Source organism: Thrips palmi, unplaced genomic scaffold (assembly GCF_012932325.1).
Source record: "Thrips palmi isolate BJ-2018 unplaced genomic scaffold, TpBJ-2018v1 HiC_scaffold_3, whole genome shotgun sequence".
In the NCBI taxonomy this organism is placed as follows: Eukaryota; Metazoa; Arthropoda; class Insecta; order Thysanoptera; family Thripidae; genus Thrips; species Thrips palmi.
Genome location: NW_023144630.1, coordinates 6,021,770 through 6,042,462, shown reverse-complemented (window position 1 = coordinate 6,042,462; position 20,693 = coordinate 6,021,770). Strand labels below are relative to the sequence as shown.

General features: G+C 57.7%; 1 protein-coding gene across 1 annotated transcript; it reads right to left on the bottom strand.

Moving 5' to 3' along the window:
- Nucleotides 1-566: 566 nt before the first annotated feature.
- On the bottom strand, nt 567-18,596 carry LOC117648461 (RNA-binding protein 33-like). The gene is made up of 8 exons (XM_034390966.1): nt 18,291-18,596; nt 6,562-6,927; nt 6,114-6,338; nt 5,498-5,860; nt 3,190-5,043; nt 2,603-2,889; nt 1,006-1,213; nt 567-782 (listed from the first exon to the last, which is right to left on the bottom strand). Exons 1-8 carry the CDS (start codon nt 18,309-18,311, stop codon nt 567-569), a joined length of 3,540 nt encoding a protein of 1,179 aa, XP_034246857.1. The 5' UTR covers nt 18,312-18,596.
- Between the last annotated feature and the right edge of the window lie 2,097 nt (nt 18,597-20,693).

Here is a 20,693-nt window from a genome sequence, read left to right as displayed (position 1 = left end):
TGAGCTAACCGGAGATGGTTCCCGGTGAACGTTGGAACGTTGACAGCGTTTAAGTTAACTTAATTCCAGATCCTAACTCCTTTCTGTACAAGCAGCTTTTTTTTTCCTTTTACAATTTTTCCTTAAAAAATTCAGGCCAATGCCACACGACAACCTCCGGGAGGGAGAGTGTCGAGCACGCGACACTTCCTCACGGGGAGAGGTATAAATTATAAATTAATGAAAGGCTGTAACACAATTTTAACCTCGCAAGCCGCCAGGCAGCGCTCCCCAGCGTCCACGCGACAGCGCGACGGGGACGCGCGTGTTTTGAGCAAAGTGGAGAAATGGGCCGAGGAAGGAAAGGGAGAGAGAGAGACAGAGGAGCGGCTTGCTTCCGGAGGCGAAGGAATCGGGCGGGAAAGTGTCTGATCGAGACATCGAGACTAGATTCGACTTCTCTCGCTGATCCCACTCGACGATTCAACTGGTTCACGGAGTGGTTCACGGAGTGGTTGTCAGCAGGGGGCACCCCGGCGACGGCGGCGACGGCGGCGACCCCTGGCGACCCCCGGTCCGTCACTCCGTCACGAGGACGTGGACGTCCGGGCGTAGCCCGAGCTGATGGCGACCTGGGGCACCTCCTGGCCGGCGTCCTGGCTGGCGGCGGGGGACGCCCTGAAGAGCGCCGTCACGGGGTCCGACGCGGCCGCGTCCATGTCGCCGACGGCGTCCTCGGCGGCGGCGGCGGCGTCGTCAGCGCGCCGCTGGAAGAAGCCTTCTGGAGGGGAGACGCGCACCTCCTGGAAGAAGCACGCCGTCAAGCACACTGACAAAACACCGAAGCGCGCTGCTCAGTGGGCCAGAGGACCGGTGGAGGCGGCCAAAAGTCTACGTACGTTTTGAGCTCCAGAGTCGAACTCGAACTGAACGTGTGACCCCACCAATGGATTCCTCGTTCAAAGAGCAATCCATTGGTGGGGTCACACGTTCGGTTCGAGTCCCATTTAGCGGTCCTGCACTCACCTGTCGCTCCGAGGCCTCGGCCTTGGCCTCCGACGACGCGGCCTCGCCCTCCACGTCCACGTTCTCCAGGTCCTGGCTCAGCGCGTTGCTCTCGGCCACCTCCACGAAGGACGAGCTCAGCTCGCCCGTGAGCCGCGACACCTCGTCGGAGCTGGCGTCGTACATGAAGATCTCCTTGTCGCGCTGCGCGTCCGCGTCAGCGGTGGGGCTGCAACAGGGAGGGCGAAGTTAGACTGACAGACAGACAGGCAGGCAGACAGGACAGACACAACAGACAGACAGACAGACAGACAGACAGACAGACAGACAGACAGACAGACAGACAGACGCGCTGCGGGTCCTCTACCCTGCCAGGCATTCCAGCCACGCTGGACAGTCGCGCCTCTTTCTCCGTTTATTGTTCTTCCTTCCTTCCGCCGTTTCCGGGTTGGCGCCCCGCCCCGCCCCGCCCCGCCCCGCGACGCCACGCCGCGAAGAGGCTCGTGAGGACTGCGTCCAGGCTGTGCGTCTCGCCGTCTCCCTCCCTCGCAGACGCCGGACGAACGGGCGGACACCTCTCTCCGATTGCGAGCGGGGCGGGGCGGGGCGCCATTGGATTTCGTAAAGCCCCTCATTACACGGATCCGTCACGGTGTGCTTCGCTGCTCCGCTGTTTCGCGCGCCGACCTTTAGAGAATCATCCTCCAAAAGTTCCCGTTCTTTATAACGGCAGGCCGCCTCGCCTTCTTGTTACCCTTTTTCTTCAAACACTCTTCTTCTTCTTCTTTTTTTTCCAACGCGTCTTCATTAGCTCACGGAGTTCCCCTCTGCTGGATTTCCCATTCAATCTCCGCGGAGAGAGCCGGACTGACAGACCCTAGTTTTAAGTGGCCTTTATGCTCCATTATGCAGGTGCAGGCCTGCACTGCAGGGCGCAGGACTCTGGCTCGCCGAGCTCGAACGGTCGTCGAGACGGTCTCGAGACGCGCGAGCGACGCACATGGGCAGACGCCGGTGGAGGCGGCCAAAATTAGACGCGTTTGAGCTCCAGAGTCGCTAAATGGGACTGACGAACGTGGCCCACCAATGGCTGCTCACCGAACGAGGAATCCATTGGGGGGTCACAGTTCGGTCGAGCCTTAGCACTCTGGAGCTCAAACGCGTCTAGAGTTTTGGCCGCCTCCACCGGCTTCTGGCCCACTGTGCGACGCGGTGACTCCAAGCGACTCGGCGAAGCGCCTCATTTTTCTAGACTCGAGAAATCTAGAATCTATAGTGGTCTGCAGACGGTAATGGTGCACATGAGCCTCTCTTTCGTTTCGACACCGAGACCGAGCGGCATCGGGATCAGACTCGGTGGCAGCAGGTGGCGTGATGCGTCAAGACTGGGAGGTCCGCGACACACACACACACTCGCATCTCTCTCTCTCTCTCTCACACACACACACTCTCCAGTCACGATGACGCTTCGCGATACCTACCGCGGCTCGGTTTCGCTATAGAAGCTCTCCAGACCTCCAGACACACACACTGGGAGAGGGCCGAGTAATAACTCTCTAATGGAGTCTCTAATTTGGAGCGTTACGCCACGCTCGCGAAGGGAGCCAAGGGAACCCACCTCGTCACCAGCAGGATGACGGACTGCTTGGCCAGGGGCTTCTGGCGCTCCTGCTGCAGCCAGAGGCGGTAGTTCTCCTGCGTGGGCGTGCGCACCAGCTTCTTGAGGGCGTCGCCCGCCACGAAGCGGACGCCGTGCACCTCGACGGCGCGGCCCACGCGGTCGCCGGCGTCGTCGTCGGCCGCCTGCAGGAAGTCGTAGTCCACGGGGGCCAGCACCACCACGGAGGTGACGTTGCGGCCGCGCAGCAGCGGCGCGTCGGGCAGCGGGAAGGCGGCGCCGGAGATCTGCGTAAGACAGTCACGGTCAGCGGCGCCACGCAGGCAGACCGACGCACAGTGGGCCAGAAGACCGGCGCGGGCGGCCAACTCTGGACGCGTTTTGAGCTCCAGAGTCGCTGAATGGGACTCGAACCAAACGTGTGACCCCACCAATGGATTGCTCTCCGAACGAGGAATCCATTGGTGGGGTCACACGTTCGATTCGAGTCCTGTTTAGCGAATCTGGAGCTCAAAACGCGTCTAGAGTGTTGTCCGCCTCCACCGGTCTGCAGGTCCACTGTTTGGAGGTGCGGGGGTTGGTAGTACCTTGAGCGGCAGGTAGCGGTTGTAGCGGTTGTCGTTGAGGACGACGGGGTCGTTGAGCACGGCCGCGTCCTTCTTCAGGTACTGGTCGGCCACTTGCTGGCCCTCGGCGGTGGCGGGGTCGTACCGCACCACCTTCATCTCGACGTTGGAGGCCTGCGGGACGGTGGCCGGCTCCTGCACCACCTCGTCGATGTCCGAGGCGGAGGGCTCGGCGTCGACGGGCTCGGCGTCGACGGGCTCGCGGGGCTGGAACTGCGGTGGCGGCGCCACCACGGAGGCCACGGGCTCGGACGCGGAGGCCTGGCCGCCGTTGGCGTAGAAGTTCTCGAGCGCGTGCTGCGGCAGCGCGTCGATGGACGTGTCGCCGATCTTGTCGTAGTCCAGGATCTGGATGTCGGCGTTGCCCAGGATGCCGGAGGCGATGAGCTGCTCGCGGATGTCATCGGGGACCTCGTCGGGCAGCTCCGCCAGCTTCTTGGTCAAGTCGACCTTGGGCTCCTCGGTGGTGGGCTGCGCGGACGGCGCCGGCTCCTCCGTGGTGGTGGTGGTCGTCGTGGTGGGCCTGGGCGTCGGCCTCGGGGACGGCCGCGGGGACGGCGTGGTCGAGCTGGGCGTCAGCGAGAACGAAGGCGGCGGCGACGGCGTCGCGAAGTTGTTCCCGGCGGACGACCCCGAGTAGCTGGGCGTGGACGACGAGAAGGTGACGCGGGGGCCGTCCTGGTCGCTGTTGAGCACCTGCACGCTGTGGTGCGGCTGTTGCTGCTGGTGGTGTTGCTGCTGGTGGTGTTGCTGCTGTTGCTGCTGCTGGCTGTGAGTGACCGAGTGCGACAGTGTCTGCGTCTGACCGAAGGGCCCCTGGTTCAGCAGCACGTGCTCCTCGGACTGCGGGATGGACTTGATGATCTCGGCGCCGAGCAGCGTCTCGCGTTGGGACTGCTGGCCCTGGGAGGGCGCGAAGTGTTGCTGCTCTTGTTGTTGCTGCTGTTGTTGTTGTTGCTGCTGCTGCTGTTGTTGCTGCTGCTGCTGAAGCAGGGCCTGCTGCTTGAGCTGCTGCTCGCGGTACAGCTGCTGCTGGCTGGGCTGCTGCGGCGTGAAGGCCTGCTGCTGCGGCTGGGGCTGCTGTTGGTGGGGAGCAAAGGACTGCTGCTGCTGCGGTGCGAACGACGGCTGCGGCTGCTGTTGGCTGAACTGCTGCTGCGGGGCGGCGAACTGGCCGTGCTGGGCGTGCTGGGCGTGCTGCGGCGCGAAGTGCGCCTGGCCGCGGTGCTGCTGCTCCTGCTGCTGGCGAAGCAGGGCCTGCTGCTGCTGCTGCGCCAGTACCTGCTGCTGGTGCTGCTCGCGCAGGACCTGGTGCGGCTGCGGCTGGAAGGTGTTCCTTGGCGGCTGCTGGTGCTGCTGGTGCTGGAAGGTGGGCCTGGAGGGGTGCTGCGTGCTGGGCACGAACTGCGGCTGCGGGGGCGGCCGGCTGGGGGCGGCCGGTGAGGGCGGCTGCGGCTGCGGGAAGTAGTTGGGCCGGAAGCTGTCGTGCTGGAAGGGCCGCTGCGGCTTGTCGCCGGGGGCGGGCCGGGGGCGGAACTGCTCCTGCCCCCCGAAGGGCGGCGGGGGCGGCGCGAAGGGCGGGTAGCGCGGGTTCTGCAGCGCGTCCAGGCTGGGCTGCGGCCGCAGGAAGGCGGGTTGGTGCTGCTGCTTCTGCGGGGGCGGCGGCGGCGGACCGCGGAGCGGGCCCGGGGGTGGCGGCGGCGGTCCGAACTGGCCGCGGTACGGCGGGAAGTCCTGGTGGTAGCGACCCTGCTGGAAGTGCTGGTGGCCGGGCTGGTGGCCGGGCGGCGGTGGCGGCGGGTGTTGCAGAGGGGCCTGCGCGGGCGGGGCCTGCGAGCAAATCCATGTCAATTGGCCATTTTACAATTTTAGCTTCAAACCATGAGGAGAACCAAAAATTCCGTTCGGTGTTGGCAGACCCTAGTGTAAGAGAAGGACGCGGATAGGTCACTGCGGACGAGGGTCCGGAGCGGTCCAACCGTAAATCAGTGAGAGTGAGAGAGAGGAGCAGGCAAGGCAGTCCTAACTGGCGCGGGGCAGCCAAAGGCTTGGCCAAAGGTCAGCAGGACCTGGATCAAGCTGTCCGACGCGTTCAGTGGCGCCTCGCGCTCCGGGAGGGCGAGCTCTCTCTCTCTCTCTCTCTCTCCCTCTCTCTCTCTCTCTCTCTCTCTCTCTCTCTCTTCTTCTCCCTCTCCCTCTCTCTCTCCCTCTCTCTCCTCTCTCTCTCTCTCTCTCTCTCTCTCTCTCTCTCTCCCTCTCTCTCGCTCACCGAGTTGAAGCCGGTCTGCTGCAGGTGCGGTGCGGGCTGCTGCTGGCTGCGCTTGATGTGGTGCACGTTCTCGGCGTTGTCGGCCTGCTCCGGGAAGCGGATGGCCGGGAAGGCAGCGACGGGCTGCTGCGCGGACTCGCCCTCCTCGTGGCCGTCCTGCTTGTCGTGCTTGTCGTCGGCGCCGTGCTGCGTGTGCGCCGAGGGCCGTGCGTGCGCCTCGTCGTCGTGGGGCCCGCCGAACGTGACGCGCAGCTTGCCCTCGGAGCCCTGCGCGGGGTGCGCCAGCTCCGAGTCGGGGTGGATGATGGCGCGCAGCGTGGTGGTCTGGCGCGGCGCCGCCGGCGTCACGGCCTCCTCGTAGTGCTGCGGCGGCGAAGGCGGACAGTCAGTATTACGCGTGGCGCAGGACAGGCGGCCGAAACTCTAGACGCGTTTTGAGCTCCAGAGTCGCTGAACAGGTCTCGAATCGACCGTGTGACCCCACCAATGGATTGCTCGTGCGGAGAGCAATCCATTGATGGGGTCACACGTTCGTTTCGTCCCATTTAGCGACTCTGGAGCTCAAAACGCGTCTGGAGTTTTGGCCGCCTCCACCGGTCTTCCGGCCCACCGTTACCTGGTGCTGCTGCTGGCCGTGCTCCTCCTCCTCCTCCGGCGGCGGCGCGGGCGTGAGCGCGGGGATGGGGTCGTCGAACACGACGCCGCTGTTGCCGTCCTTGCCGTATTCGCCGGAGCCCGTCTGCTTGTACTTGACGTAGAACACGTGCACGGGCTCGCGGGTCGGCTTCTTGGGCGCCAGCACGGGCAGCGGCGGCGGCGCGGGCAGGCTCTCGTTCGACTCCTGGAACGACAGTGAGTTCAAATACCGGGGCACTTTGAGCGTTTTGAGCTCCAGAGTCGCTGGGACTCGAAACGAACGTGTGGCCCCACCAGGCTTTCCGAACGAGGAATCCATTGGTGGGGTCACACGCTCAATTCGAGTCCTGTTTAGCGACTCTGGAGCTCAAAACGCGTTCAGAGTTGCGGCCACCGGCGCCGGGTTTCTGGCAAATCCACTTGGTTACCTTGATGATGATCTCGATGATGGGCTCGGGGTACTCGTGGTGCTCGGGCGCGGGGCCGTACTCCTCGTAGGGCGGCGGCGGCGCGCCGTAGGCCCCGGCATCACGCCTGTTCTTGGCGCCGCGGCCCTGGTGGCCCTGGTGGCCCTGGCCGAGGTGGAGGTGGCCGACGGCGGCGTGGGGCGCCACGGCGTGCGCCACGGCGTGGCGGCGCTGTGTCGAGTGCCTGGCCATGTGGTACAGCGGGTCCCGCTGCGAGTACGGCACCATGGGCTCCATGGACACGGCGTAGGGCGGCGTGGCCCCCGCCGCCGCGGCCTCCTTGTTCACGGCCAGCGCCGAGCCCCACGACAGCGCGCACAGCGCGGCCTGCAGCACGACAAGAAGCACAGTCAGGACGAGGCAGCCCGGCACGGCACTCAGGATCCAGAGGTGGTCCGGGACGTCCGAGCGAGCATCGCTCTGTCTACCGGGCGTTGCGCAGAGGTGCGAGGGAGACAGAGCGACGAAGCGATCAATCGGCAGGACGCACAGTGGGCCAGAAGACCGGTGGAGGCGGACGAAACTGACACGTTTTGCTCTCCTGATTCGCTAAACTGGACTCGAACCGAACGTGTGACCCCACCAATGGATTCCTCGTTCGGAGAGCAGTCCGTTGGTGGGGTCACTCGTGTCTAGAGTTTCGTCCACCTCCAACGGTCTTCTGGCAAATCCACTGTGGGACGGGGTGCTGGGCGTGCAGGACGTCCCGGAGGGTTATGCAGCCACAAAACACCTGCACTGCAAGGACGAGCGTGGCGCCTGGCGAGCGAGGCACCGCAGCGCCGCGCTAGGCGCGCTACCAACACGGCCAAGGCAATCACTGTCATCTGCAAGTTGTGGCCCGCCCCGCCACACCTTTACAACACCTTTTCCCCGCCGGACAATGAGCTCGCGGCCCAAATTGTCCGGCCTGCCTGTAACGCCTCTAGAACACCCCTGGTACGAGCGAGCGGCCGCGGAGCCGAGGACGCGGGTTCGAGCCCCACCGGGGGTCAATCATTTTCTTGTTTCGGAGCAGCGCCGCGAAGAAAGCGGTGGTAGTAAAAAAAAGGAGGGGGGAAGGTGAAGTCATATCACGCGGCGTGTGCTATCGTCGTGGGAAACGGGCCGTCATTGCAGAGCCCTCGGCAGAGCCGGCATTTCCAGTGGCGAAAAAAGAGGAGTTGTAAAAAACGAGAGGCAGTGCCCCTGCGAGATAGTAAACGGCACGGCTTACACTGCGAACGCACCCACACCACAAACACACACACACACACACACACACACACACCGAATTATCATGAACCTCTTAATTAGCTTCCCAGCTAGTTTGAGTGAGAGTGCATATGGGTGTGTGTGTGGCTTACCGCCTGCTGCGCACACCTGTAATTTTGTCGCTGGGAAATAATCTTCGATGCAAACAAACACCCTTTCTCCCGTTTGTGTGTGTGTGTGTCTGTGTGTGCGTGCGCGTGTGTGTGAAAATCGCTTTGCGTTCCGAAATACTACGTAACGTGTTCGTCGTGAAAATACAGCTGCGAATCCATTTGAATCAATTTGTTATTTTCTGCTGTTTTTTTTTGCGAGCGGAATGTTGGTTTATGCTAGCAAAGTCCGCGTTGGAGAGAGAAAGAGTGCGAGAGAGAGAGAAGCTCTCGCCCTTTCCCCTGTTATACGATAGTGTGGTGATTTACGGGCGTTGGCCTGGTCAGGTCGACTTGATGAGTCACCTCGGCCACTGGTGTTGTTGTTGTTGTTATTGTTTTTGTTGTTGTCGTGGCGGTGGCGGTGATCGCGGTGGACTTTCGCCGCGAGCCCGGTAGCTTCCTTCCTTCCCGGCGGCAAGATAGTGAGGTGTCAAGTCCCGGCTAGTCTTGGCGGCAACGAGGGGGAAGCAATTTGAGAGTCTCGCTTGAAAGAGAGGGCTCGCGAGTGAAAAAGTGCCTTTGAAAACTTGTAAAACCTCCGAGTTTCATGAGCGAGCAAAGGACGCTCATCTGAAGAGAGGCGAACCGAAAGTGGCGTGGACTGAACCCCTGGCAGGGCAGGCAGCTAGCCTGCTCGCACGTCCCACGGTTGCCTATCCCGAAGGCGGCAAAAGAAACCCCCATCAAAGTCAGCAGCAAAAGGCACTCGCTTTGCTTCGGAGAAGACTGCCACTTGTAATAACATAATCCAGCCCTCCACTGGACTGTGTCCAGGCAGACGGACGGACAGACAGACAGACGGACAGACAGACAGACAGACAGACAGACGGACAGACAGACAGACGGCAATCGAATCAGCTGGGCAGGTGCTAGACCGTAGCTTCACGGTCAGTTCACCGCGAGTGGCTCGCTGACCGAGTCGCTGACCACCGCCAGACCAGCCATGGAATCAGTAAATGCCGCGCAGAGGGCTGCAGTGCGAGAGAGAGAGAGAGAGAGAGAGAGAGAGAGAGAGAGAGAGAGAGAGAGAGAGAGAGAGAGAGAGAGAGAGAGAGAGAGAGAGAGAGAGAGACTGGCTCCGCTATCGCCACGCAATTCCAGCGAATTAGGAGTGGGGCATTTGCAAGGCGTCTAGCGGCCAGCGGCGCGCGCCAGCAGTGCGCCAACAGTGCGCCGCCAACCCGCAGGAGCCCAGGCCCTACCCAGGCCTTGCCGCGCTACAACAATAGTGATGACATCGGCTGGGATGCGACGCTGTGGCGCGATACCCGTGGGCCCCGCCGGAGCCCCGCGGTGGAGCAGGGAGTTCCTGGCGGAGTTCCTGGGGGACACAATGGCGGCCACCACCAGGAACAGAGGCACGCCGCCGCACAGTGGATTTGCCAGAAGACCGGTGGAGGTGGTCAAAATCCCGGACGCGTTTTGAGCTCCAGAGTCGCTAAATGGGACTCGAACCGAACGTGTGACCCCACCAATGGATTCCTCGTTCGGAGAGCAATCCATTGGTGGGGTCACACGTTCGGTTCGAGTCCCATTTAGCGACTCTGGAGCTCGAAACGCGTCTGCGTTTTGACCGCCCCCACCGGTCTTCTGGCCCACTGTGCACTGACGGTCGACGAGGACCCTAAAAAAGGCACGCGGGCTGCTCGCTGGCGGCGGTCGACGGGGACGTGCTGCGGACTCGGGGACGACGTGGGCTGGGTAATGAGCGTGAGATGACGAAAACGCGAGGCACTCGGAAGAAAGAGGAGGACGCATCGGTTCCCACGAGTGAGAGGTGGTGGCCGAGGCCCCCGGCCCGCGGCCCCCGGCCCGCGGCCCCCGGCCCGGGGGACGGACGGAGGTGCCACCAGCAACAAGAAAGCCCTCAGGCCGGCCATTTTTCTCACTTTCACATAACACCGCGGCGCGGGGCCGCGCAGAGCTGCGTACGGGTTACTGCACACAATGCCTGGCGCCATGGCGGAGCCAGCCACGCCGCGCCAGGCAATCGGCGCGTTCATTCAAATCACGTGCGTGACCCCGCAGCCTCGCCGGCGGCGTCCTCACACAGTGGGCCAGAAGCTGGTGGGGGCGGTCAAATCCCGGACGCGTTTTGAGCTCCAGAGTCGCTAAATGGAACTCGAACCGAACTTGTGACCCCACCTATGGATTACGCTCCCAACGAGGAATCCATTGGTGGGGTCACACGTTCGGTTCGAGTCCCATTTAGCGACTCTGGAGCTCAAAACGCGTCTAGAGTTTTAGCCGCCCCCAACGGTCTTCCGGCCCACTGTGCTGTAGCGTCGTCGGCGTCCTCCCAGCCGACCTGCCGGCTGGATACCCACAGGGATCATCAGGGAAGTCCACTTTGGGAAGCGGCACCCGGTAAGGGAGGCTGCTGACCACTGGAAAAAGAGGAAAGGGGGGGGGACGGGTTGCGCGTGTGCCGAGCCACCGCTTCCCGATCCAGCGGCCCGCAGCACGCCACGCCGCGCTCCGGGCGACGTTTAGAAACACGGCTCCCTTGTCGTACACTACACTCTGAAAACAGTCCTGGTTTTCCATGTTTTTCTGGTGGGGTGTCCACGGGTCAGCCCTCGCGGCCCGCCAGTGTTTTGGCAGAACCACACGCCGGCGTCCCGTTAGAGAAGCGTGTTTCCGCGGCATCGATTTACTCGATCACTCGCGGACGGTCCCCGGGGACGAGTTTTCGGATCCCCGACCCGCCCAGTGAGCTTGTCGACACACCGCAAAAACACACGCCGGCGCGCCAAATTTCAACTCTCAAAGCAGACTACATCGCCAGGCGGATCGTCAGGATCCTCCCGGGTGAAACAACTCAGTTTGAAACTCGATTTTGTTTTACTTTGTCCATCGCACGCATGGTGCTTTTAATACACTCGCATGCGAGATACGGGCGCTTGAAATTGTTTGGTCGGTGTTACGTGATTTGTGGCCGAGTGAGGCCGGCTCGGCGTGGCGCGGCCAAGCAAGGGCTAAGGCGGCAAGCCAACCACTACACTGCCTCGCTGCCTCGCTGCGCCGAGGAAAAAGTTGTCGAATCGGGGGAGCTTTACTCGCCTCACTGCCGGCCAAGAGGACCAACTGTCTGGAAGCGAGTCGCTTTTCGCGCCCTTTTTCGGCGGGGAAGACGACGACGAAGAAGACGAAGAAGAAGAAGGCGAAGAAGAAGAAGAAGAAGAAGAAGAAGAAGAAGAAGAAGAAGAAGAAGAAGAAGAAAAAGAAGAAGAAGAAGACGACGACGACGACGAAGAAGAAGAAGACGAAGAAGAAGTGTTTTCTTTTTGGACCCAGAGCGCATGCAGGTGCCAAGGCTGCCATTTCTACACACGTGCACCTCGTGTTGTGTTCGTTCAGTTCGCTGAAGTGGTCGCTCGATTGTGGGAAACATTGACCGTGTAGCACCGTCGTGTACACTACGAGCGACACATTTGCACACAAACAGGGTGCGTGCACCAACACACACACACACACACACACACACACACACACACACACACACAAAAGTTACAGCGCGAATGCAGCACGGCTCCTGGAATAAGCGACATGACTAATATGACGTTCAATCAATACTTTCTCTTCTCCCAGCGTAATAAGGATATGGACAATTGTTACGTCACGGAGACTCGTCTGCCACCGAGGGCTGCACCAGCGCCACGCGCCGCGCACAGTGGGCCAGACGACCGGTGGAGGCGGCCAAAACTCCAGACGCGTTTTCAGGTGCAGAGTCGCTAAATGGGACTCGAACCGAACGTGTGACCCCACCAATGCACAGTGGGTCAAAACGGTCAAAAGTGCGAAAAAAATATTTTATTATTGAAATCGACTCAGTTCGACCCAAAAAGACTACCAACCAAGTATTTTGAGGTTTGGGCCAAAAATAGCGATGTAGGGGGTCAAAATCTAAAGTTACTATCCCCGCACGCTCCAGGCGAGGTCAGATTCGGATTCCTCACTAAAAATTGGTCCAGAATCACTAAGAAAAAACTTTACTTTTTCAAAAACAAAAAAATGAGGGGTCAAAATCGAAAGTTACTATCCTCGCATGCTTTAGGCGAGATCAGAATCGGATTCCTCGTCAAAAAGTGATTCAGAATCACTTGGAAAAAACTTTACTTTTTTTATGCGAAATATTCAGAGGTCAAAATCGAAAGTTACTATCCCCGCATGCTTTAGGCGAGATCAGAATCGGATTCCTCGTCAAAAAGTGATTCAGAATCACTTGGAAAAAACTTTACTTTTTTTGATGCGAAATATTCATTGGCCAAAATTGGTCAAAATCGAAAGTTACTATCCCCGCATGCTTTTGGTGAGGTCAGATTCGGATTCCTCGTTAAAAAGTAATTCGGAATCACTCGGATAAAACTTTACTTTTTTTGATGCAAAATATTCATTGGTCAAAATCGAAAATTACTATCCCCGCATTCTTAGACGAGGTCAGATTCGGATGCCTCGTTAAAAAAATGATTCGGAATCACTTGGAAAAATCTTTACTTTTTTAATGCAAAATATTCAGGTGGCAAAATCGAAAGTTACTATCCCCGCGTGCTTTAGGCGAGGTCAGAATTGGATTCCTCGTTAAAAAGTCATTCGGAATTTTTAGCATGCGGGGATAGTACCTTTCCATTTTGACCAATTTTGACCAATGAATAATTTGCATAAAAAAAAGTAAATTTTCTCCCAAGTGATTCCGAATATCTTTTTAACGAGGAATCCGAATCTGACCTCGACAAAAGAATGCGGTGATAGTAATTTTCGGTATTGACCCCTGAATACTTTGCTTAAAAAGTAAAGTTTTTACCAGGTGATTCCGAATTACTTTTTAACGAGGAATCCGAATCTGACCTCACCTAAAGCATGCGGGGATAGTAACTTTCGATTTTGACCTATATTTTGCATCCAAAAATAGTAAAGTTTTTTCCAAGTGAATCCAAATCACTTTTTAACGAGGAATCCGAATCTGACCTCGCCTTAAGCATGCGGGGATAGTAACTTTCGATTTTGACCTCTGAATATTTTGCATAAAAAAAGTAAAGTTTTTTCCAAGTGATTCTGAATCACTTTTTGACGAGGAATCCGATTCTGATCTCGCCTAAAGCATGCGGGGATAGTAACTTTCGATTTTGACCCCTCATTTTTTTGTTTTTGAAAAAGTAAAGTTTTTTCTTCGTGATTCTGGACCAATTTTTAGTGAGGAATCCGAATCTGACCTCGCCTGGAGCGTGCGGGGATAGTAACTTTCGATTTTGACCCCCTACATCGCTATTTTTGGCCCAAACCTCAAAATACTTGGTTGGTAGTCTTTTGGGGTCGAACTGAGTCGATTTCAATAATAAAATATTTTTTTCGCACTTTTGACCGTTTTGACCCACTGTGCAATGGATTCCTCGTTCGGAGAGCAATCCGTTGGTGGGGTCACACGTTTGGTTCGAGTCCCATTTAACGACTCTGGAGCTCAAAACGCGTCCTGGATTTGGACCGCCTCCACCGGTCTTCTGGCCCACTGTGCGGCGGCACTTTCAAAGTCGGGCCGACTCGTCTCCGACTCGGAGTGACCGGAGTGACCCGAGGAAACTTGGAAGCAGAGGCGGGGGTCGTGTTCGGGTCGGCGGTGAAACGCCTCCAGAGTCGTCGCCTGCCTTTTTTTTAAAGTCACCGTCGCCAGAAAAAAAAAAAAAAACAAGGACCACTAGGGAGTTTGAGAATCGGGAAAACTCGGAAGTTGACCCCTAGAAAGTGCACCGTGGTCTGGAGTCACAGCCGCGTGTTCCGGGCCCTGCAGCCAACCTGCAACGCCCTGCAACGCCCTGCAACGGCGGGTTCGGGTTACGGCTGCCAATACTGAGCCCGCTAAGCGAGCACGCTTTGCAACGCTCTGCGACGCTCTGCGTGGGCGTGCGAGTGCAGGCCGACACAACGCCACGCTCCGCCACGCCCGCCACGCCCCGCCACGTTCACACGACATGGAACACTTTCACTCTGCACTTGGACAGGGCGCTGAGATAAGGTTCAAGGCAGCCGCGTGGGTAAAGTCACAGTTTCCCAGCATTAAGGTCGCAAGTTCGAATCCCGTATGAGTCTTTGAAAAATTCGACAGGGTGATTTGCATGCATGCATGCAAATCACCCTGTCGAATTTTTCAAAGACTGGACCATGGAAACGTGCAAACGAGTTCATCCTTGAAACTTCAGACTCACGATCGAGTCCTCGCAGTAGTTCCCTTAACTTTTCAGGGCTTGAAATCTAGAAACGAGCTTTTGAAACTCTAAGTGCGGGGGGCCTTTTTATCTCATGGTCATTTCCAGACCGTTTGCGAATTCTTAGTCCTGATCTGGAGCAGTGGAGCGCATAGCAGGACAGGCAAGGCGTGCTGAACCAGACCTTCGCATGTGAAGCATGCACTGTGAAACCGAGGCGGGCGGCAAGGCGAGGCGGCTTGCTCTGGAACAAAGGCTGATCCACCATCGGGGAAATCACAAGCCTGACATTAATTTCTCCAGGGCAGCAGCGATTTTTTTTGCCCCGACTGAGAGGATGATTCGCTCAGGAGACTTGGAGATCCAGTGCAAGTAGGCATCCATCAGATGTTCCAGTACAATGCCCGGACCATACACTCGGAACTCCGTTCTCTAGGTCGGGATTGTTCCAGCCAGCGAGAGCAGAGCGCGATACAAAATGCTTTCCATTTCATTGAGAGTTCAGTCGCTTCCCAACAAACTGCAATTTTTTTAAAAAATACGCTAATTACTTTATTGGAGTCGTTAACTTCGTTCAAAAAAAAGCTTATTTTTTTTCGGAGAGCGCTGCGGCTTTCTTCCGTAAAAGCAAAGTAAACCACACGCTCCCTTTTCGCGAGCGCTGCTTGGAAAGCCGGCGCACCGAGAGCCCGCTTTCATTGACACCTTCTAATTCGTGATTAGCATGCCTACGCGTGCCGCTGCCGTGCTGCCGTCCGCGGCCACGGTGCGTGCTGCGGGTGCAGGCTTTTGCCCTGCTTTTGCAGTGCAGGCTTGCGAGGGAGGCGAGACGCTGCACCTTACATTTTCACTTTTCGAAAGCAGTCAAAACACACTCGGGACTGGTTTACGGGGAAAGACAAAAAGTCGCCAAAGCCAAGCACCGCGCCAAATCCGAAAAAAAAAACAACAACAAAAAACATCAGCAAAGCGGAAGCGCCGCGCCATATTTTATGCTAGAGTAACCTACACAGGAAGAAAAAAAAAATCAAAAAAGTGGTTAGTGTTAATTAATAAGGCTGGCGTATCTACGTAATGGTGTGGTTGCCTGGCCACCGCAGACTGGCTCAATCAACCCGATAGCGCGAGGCACGAGCCACGGGGAGATGAACTACACTGAAAGAGGAACTTCTAACAGTGTATGAGAAGGCGTGTACACACCGACGCGCAGGTGCGCTGACTGGGGCATAGGGATCCTTTGGAAGACGTCCATGCATTTCCCGCTGGGCGGCAAAGTCGGCACTGAATGCCCGGCCAAGCCGCCAAAGAAAGCGGGGCAATGACACACACACACACACACACACACACACACACACACACACACACACACACACGTCGGAACCATTTTTCGTGTGTGCTCGCTACAAATTGAGGGACACCGCACCGCCGCCAGTGCACCGCCTCCTTCCCCACCTGACCCAATATCGTGGGCAAGTCACACTATAAAAGCCGACCGCCGGCCGACACAGGTATAGTACAAGCGACGCGGCGGTGGTCTGCGATTCCCTCGCCTACAAACTCGGTGATGGCTGAGTTGTTGTTGTTGAATCAGCAGACTCACAGTCCAGTGCGTCCAGTGACGCACAGCAGCGAAGCTTAGCGAAGCCCCGGCGAAGCCCAAAGCAGAGAAAGCGCCAATATGAATATTCGCTGCAGGCCTCTTTCAGAACGGAAGAAAAAAAAAAGTGTATGAAAACGGCGTGATCCTGTTTGCGTGCTGGCTCGCTACAGTTTACGCGTTTGCTAGCCGCAAACGGTCAGGCAGGCCAGCAGACGGAGGAGGAGAAGAAGAAGAAGAAGAAGAAGAAGAAGAAGAAGAAGAAGAAGAAGAAGAAGAAGAAGAAGAAGAAGAAGAAGAAGAAGAAGGAGGAGGAGGAAAACAGCAGGGGGCCTCCTCGACAATACGGCCTCACCTTTACCTGCAGTTACCTGGTGTTACCTGCAGAACGGCATTAGCCATACCAGCACTGACCAGCCACGCAGCCTGACCTATACATTGTGTACACGCAGTGAATCACCCGCAATTGCTCCATTCGGGGGCGCCGGCAGGCCTACCTGCGACTTGACTTGACTGTGGACCATGACTGGGCGCAACACCAGGTGGACTCAATGAGCACAGTGATTCGAATGCAATGCCTCCAAGTCTTTTCTGCAAACAAGACAGTAGTAAGGATGCCCCATTTTTATCCCGCGTTCTAACATGCCCTAACCTACGCTAACCTTCAGCGAGGATGGCCAACCAAAATGGCGCGTGTTAGAATGGGGCGTCTATACTACTGCAGAGGCGGCACGGGGTCTGTGGGGCGGAGAGCCCGCTGGATGCTAATTTTGAAACATGTTTTGATGCTCCTCCGGGCGGCGTAACGGGACAGGCATTTTGGTTGCCCCCTGATCGCCACCTGGTTGCCAGGGCAACGGAAGCCATTCATTACTAAGCACCCTTGTCTGACCCTGACACACCTGCAAAGGGTAAAAGGGCTACAAGGCTGCAGCCACAGGGCCCTAAGGGGCCGGCAACCCTTTCGGGGACGGCAGTTCACACTTCTCGGAACGCACAATAAACAGACAGCACGATAAGGAAAACTCAAAAAACCCGAGAGATTTAAAAACGAATTCACTGCCCTTGGGTGCGTCCCGGCCGTTCCGCTGGGGCTGTTGTGACCCCAATCAAGGAAGCGCGTAACAACACAGTAAAAAGAGGTGAAAAACGACGACATCCAAGTTTGGGAAAGAAGCATCTTCCGAGGGTAATCAGACTCATGAGGTGCGTGAGGTGCACGCTTGCTCGTCTCCAGGTCACTGGAGCAAGCCTCGGGACACGTACTCGGTCAGATGGAACCAAACCGGCATGTGTGCGTGTGTGTGCGTGTGTGCGTGTGTGAGCTGTGTGTGCGTGTGAGTGCGCTAATGCTCGTGAGATACCAACAGACGGACGAACAGACGGACGAGCGGACAAGTGCACCGCCGGACTTCTCTATGGATGAGATGAAACGAGATAGGGACCGTCCGGCCAGGTACCGCGTCGTGACAGCTTATACACACAGCCCGGCTTTCACAACAGGAAATGTTTCTTCATTTCATTCGACAAAATGTAGCCGCGTTCAAATGCTTCTTGCTCGTGTGTCATTTCGCCTAATTCGCGAGAAGCTCGTGTGCACACGGTGTGTCGGCAACGTCTTCGCCCCTCGCTTGGGAAAAAAGTGAATGAGATGTTGGGTAACCCGTGTAGTGCAGTGGTCACGGCGCGCACTACGCTACGCCCACACGAGAAGATCCTCGCTGAGAAAAGCACATCGCGAATTTCACAGAACGGCCTTTTGAACATGAGCTTTCTAGCACAGCGGCTTACGCAAAACACGTGTTCAGCTAAATTCCGAATCAGGAGCAGTTTGCCAGTCGCAGTTTCGGATTGGTTGTTCCTTCAGTGGCTCCTGCTGGCCATGGTGAAGGCCGTGAATGGCGGCAAGGACGAGTTCACCATTCACCACGCCGATGACCAGCCGTCGAAGCCACTCTCACTCGCACTGGGTGGATCTTTTGTGACGGAGGCGCCCACGGTGAGGCGCTCCGACCAAAAAGAAGCCTTCAATCGACAGGCCGGCCGGACCGTGCAGTCTGCAGTGTCCGTGCAAAGCGCGCCATCACGCACTGAGAAAGAAAGGGTCAGGACCATGACGGCAATTTTGGGCGAGCTTTACCATCTAGATTGAGGTGAGGGAAGGCCTCAATCGACCAATTTTGAGTAGTATGGCAAGTTTCCTCGCCCGAATTTCGGGGAGAGACACCATTTGGTTTCGACGTAGCATCACCCAAATTTGAGTGAAACAAAAATCCACATCCAAACTCGCCCAATTTATGGCGATGATCACAACTCTTTCATTGTCAATGGCTGGAAAACAGTCTCAACACTTGTTGCAGTTTTCAAACGCATGGTGTTCAAAGTTTTCCAAAAAAAAAAATTTCCAAGAGCTGGACATCTTTTTTGCCCTTATGTGGGTACTAAGCATTAATTACCGATGAATCTGGCATTGGACTTGAACCTTACCGTTAACACGGACAGATGCATTCTGCGCTCGGGCGGTATCCTGGATGGCAACACTTGCTGGCTCTCTCACTCCACCCACACTCACACACACTCGGTGCACTCACACTCTCACTGACACAAGCACAGCACTGGTCGTGTTTTAATCCAACGGTCACTTGAATCGCGTCTGACACCAGGACGACATAGTCGCGACGAGCCGAGCCGAGCCAAGCCGAGCCGGGCAGGTCGTGGCGCGTGGGGTCGAGTCGAGCCGAGCCGGTCGGGCGGTGGGCTTGACTGGCGCAACGGAGTGAGTCTCAGGGCGCTCGCTGGGGAACTGCTGAAGACGCCGCAAGACGCCGACGCCGCCAGCCAGCGGCACCGCACAGCCAGGGCAGCCACCGCTCGGCCAGGGGGTGGGGGCGGCTGGGCGGCGCGGCACGGCGCGGCACGGCGCGGCACGCCACGACAGGTTGCGTTAGCCGCGGGCCGCACAGTGGGCCAGAACACCGGTGGAGGCGGCCAAAACTCTAGACGCGTTTTGAGCTCCAGAGTGGCTAAACAGGCCTCGAACCGCACGTGTGACCCCACCAATGGATTCCTCGTTCGGAGAGCAATCCCTTGGTGGGGTCACACGTTCGGTTCGAGTCCCATTTAGCGGCTCTGGAGCTCAAAACGCGTCTGGAGTTTTGGCCGCCTCCACCGGTCTTCTGGCCCACTGTGGGCCGCCGCCGCTCACCAGTAAGTGCACACATCTCCAGAATCCCAGCTCCCGGCTGCTTGCTGATTTCGCACGCCTGCTCGCTCCGTGACATTTTGCCGCGTTTTGCCACCCTCGATCTTCGAGCCTCGATCTTCGAGTCTCGATCCGGGAGGCGAGGGGCGATGTAAAACCGGCGTTAAGTTAATAGAGTACACTCCGCTTCAAGACTGCCGACTCCAGTGAGTGCCAAGGCTGCACTGGGAACACTAGATTCTGACTCGTGAGTGTGATTTTGGTCATTTAAGGCTTAAATATCACCCAATTTCATGGCACAGACTTGTAGTCACAATTTGAATGTGAGAAGCTTGAAAGGAACTGAAGAAAACAACATCCTCGAGCGTAACTATTTGCTAAACTCAAGCACACAGTTGCGCTTTAGTTTTACCACTGAGTGTTTGGTGTTTGCACGGTCCATCCAGGGACAACCCCCCCCCCCAGCCGGTTACGTCTCGCCCACGCCGCGGCACGGCAGTGTGGCTGCAGGGCCATGTCGGACTCATCTGCCGGCCTGTCCGGGTGAGAGTGGTCCAGGCCAGCAGCAAAAACAACAACAACAACAGCAGGCTGCTGCGTATGGCACGGAGAAAGGACAACCGGAATCATGTACAAATACAGCGGCGACTCCCACTCGCGGAACAACGGGAGCGCCGCCGAGGTGCTGACCCCGGGCACAGTGGGCCAGAAGACCGGTGGAGGCGGCCGGAACTCTAGACGCGTTTTGAGCTCCAGAGTCGCTAAACAGGACTCGAACCGAACGTGTGACCCCACCAATGGATTGCTCTCCGAACGAGGAATCCATCCGTTCGGTTCGAGTCCCATTGTAGCTACTCTGGAGCATAAAACACGTTGACTGACACTGCCCCAAATGCATGCCAATGGACCCACGCAAAAAAAAATCATGTCGAGTGAATCATTTGGGTGAATCTCCTTTCGAACATTTCGTCGTCGGGAAAACAAATTACGCAAGGGGTGCTGCTGCCTGATGAGGCCGCGAGCAGCACTCGGACGGGCTGCGGGTCAGGACGCGCGGCCACGTTCGCGCGCATGTCTGTGTGCGTGTGTGTGTGCATGTATTTACCTCTCTCTCTCATCGCGTGATCCGTGGGCTGCAACCTGAGGCGCCCCTTGGCAGGTCGACGCGCACGAGGTCCCCGTCGGTCCCCGCCGGTCCCCGCGGCGGCGGCCGAACCTAACCGGCTCCATGCCGCAGCGTGCCGCACAGTGGGCCAGAAGCCGGTGGAGGCGGCCAAATCTCTAGACGCGTTTTGAGCTCCAGGGTCGCTGAATGGGACTCGAACCTTACGTGTGACCCCATCAATGGATTCCTCGTGAGGAGAGCAATCCATTGGTGGGGTCGCACGTTCGGTTCGAGTCCCATTTAGCGACTCTGGAGCTCAAAACGCGTCTGGAGTTTTGGCCGCTTCTACTAGCCTTCTGGCCCACTGTGCGCGGCCAGCAGAAGGTGGCGTGTCGCTCTCGGAGCACGCCCTGTTCCCCCAGACCTCCTAGACTAGACCCTGGCCGTTTCGGTCGCGCGGAGACAGGCACCGCAGGCGGGGGCGTCGAAGGCGAGGCACGCGATCCGCCAACACCCTACCCGAATCCGAGCGAGTGTTTTTGTGGGATGAAAAAAAAAGGAGTCAAATCGGGCAACAACTGGT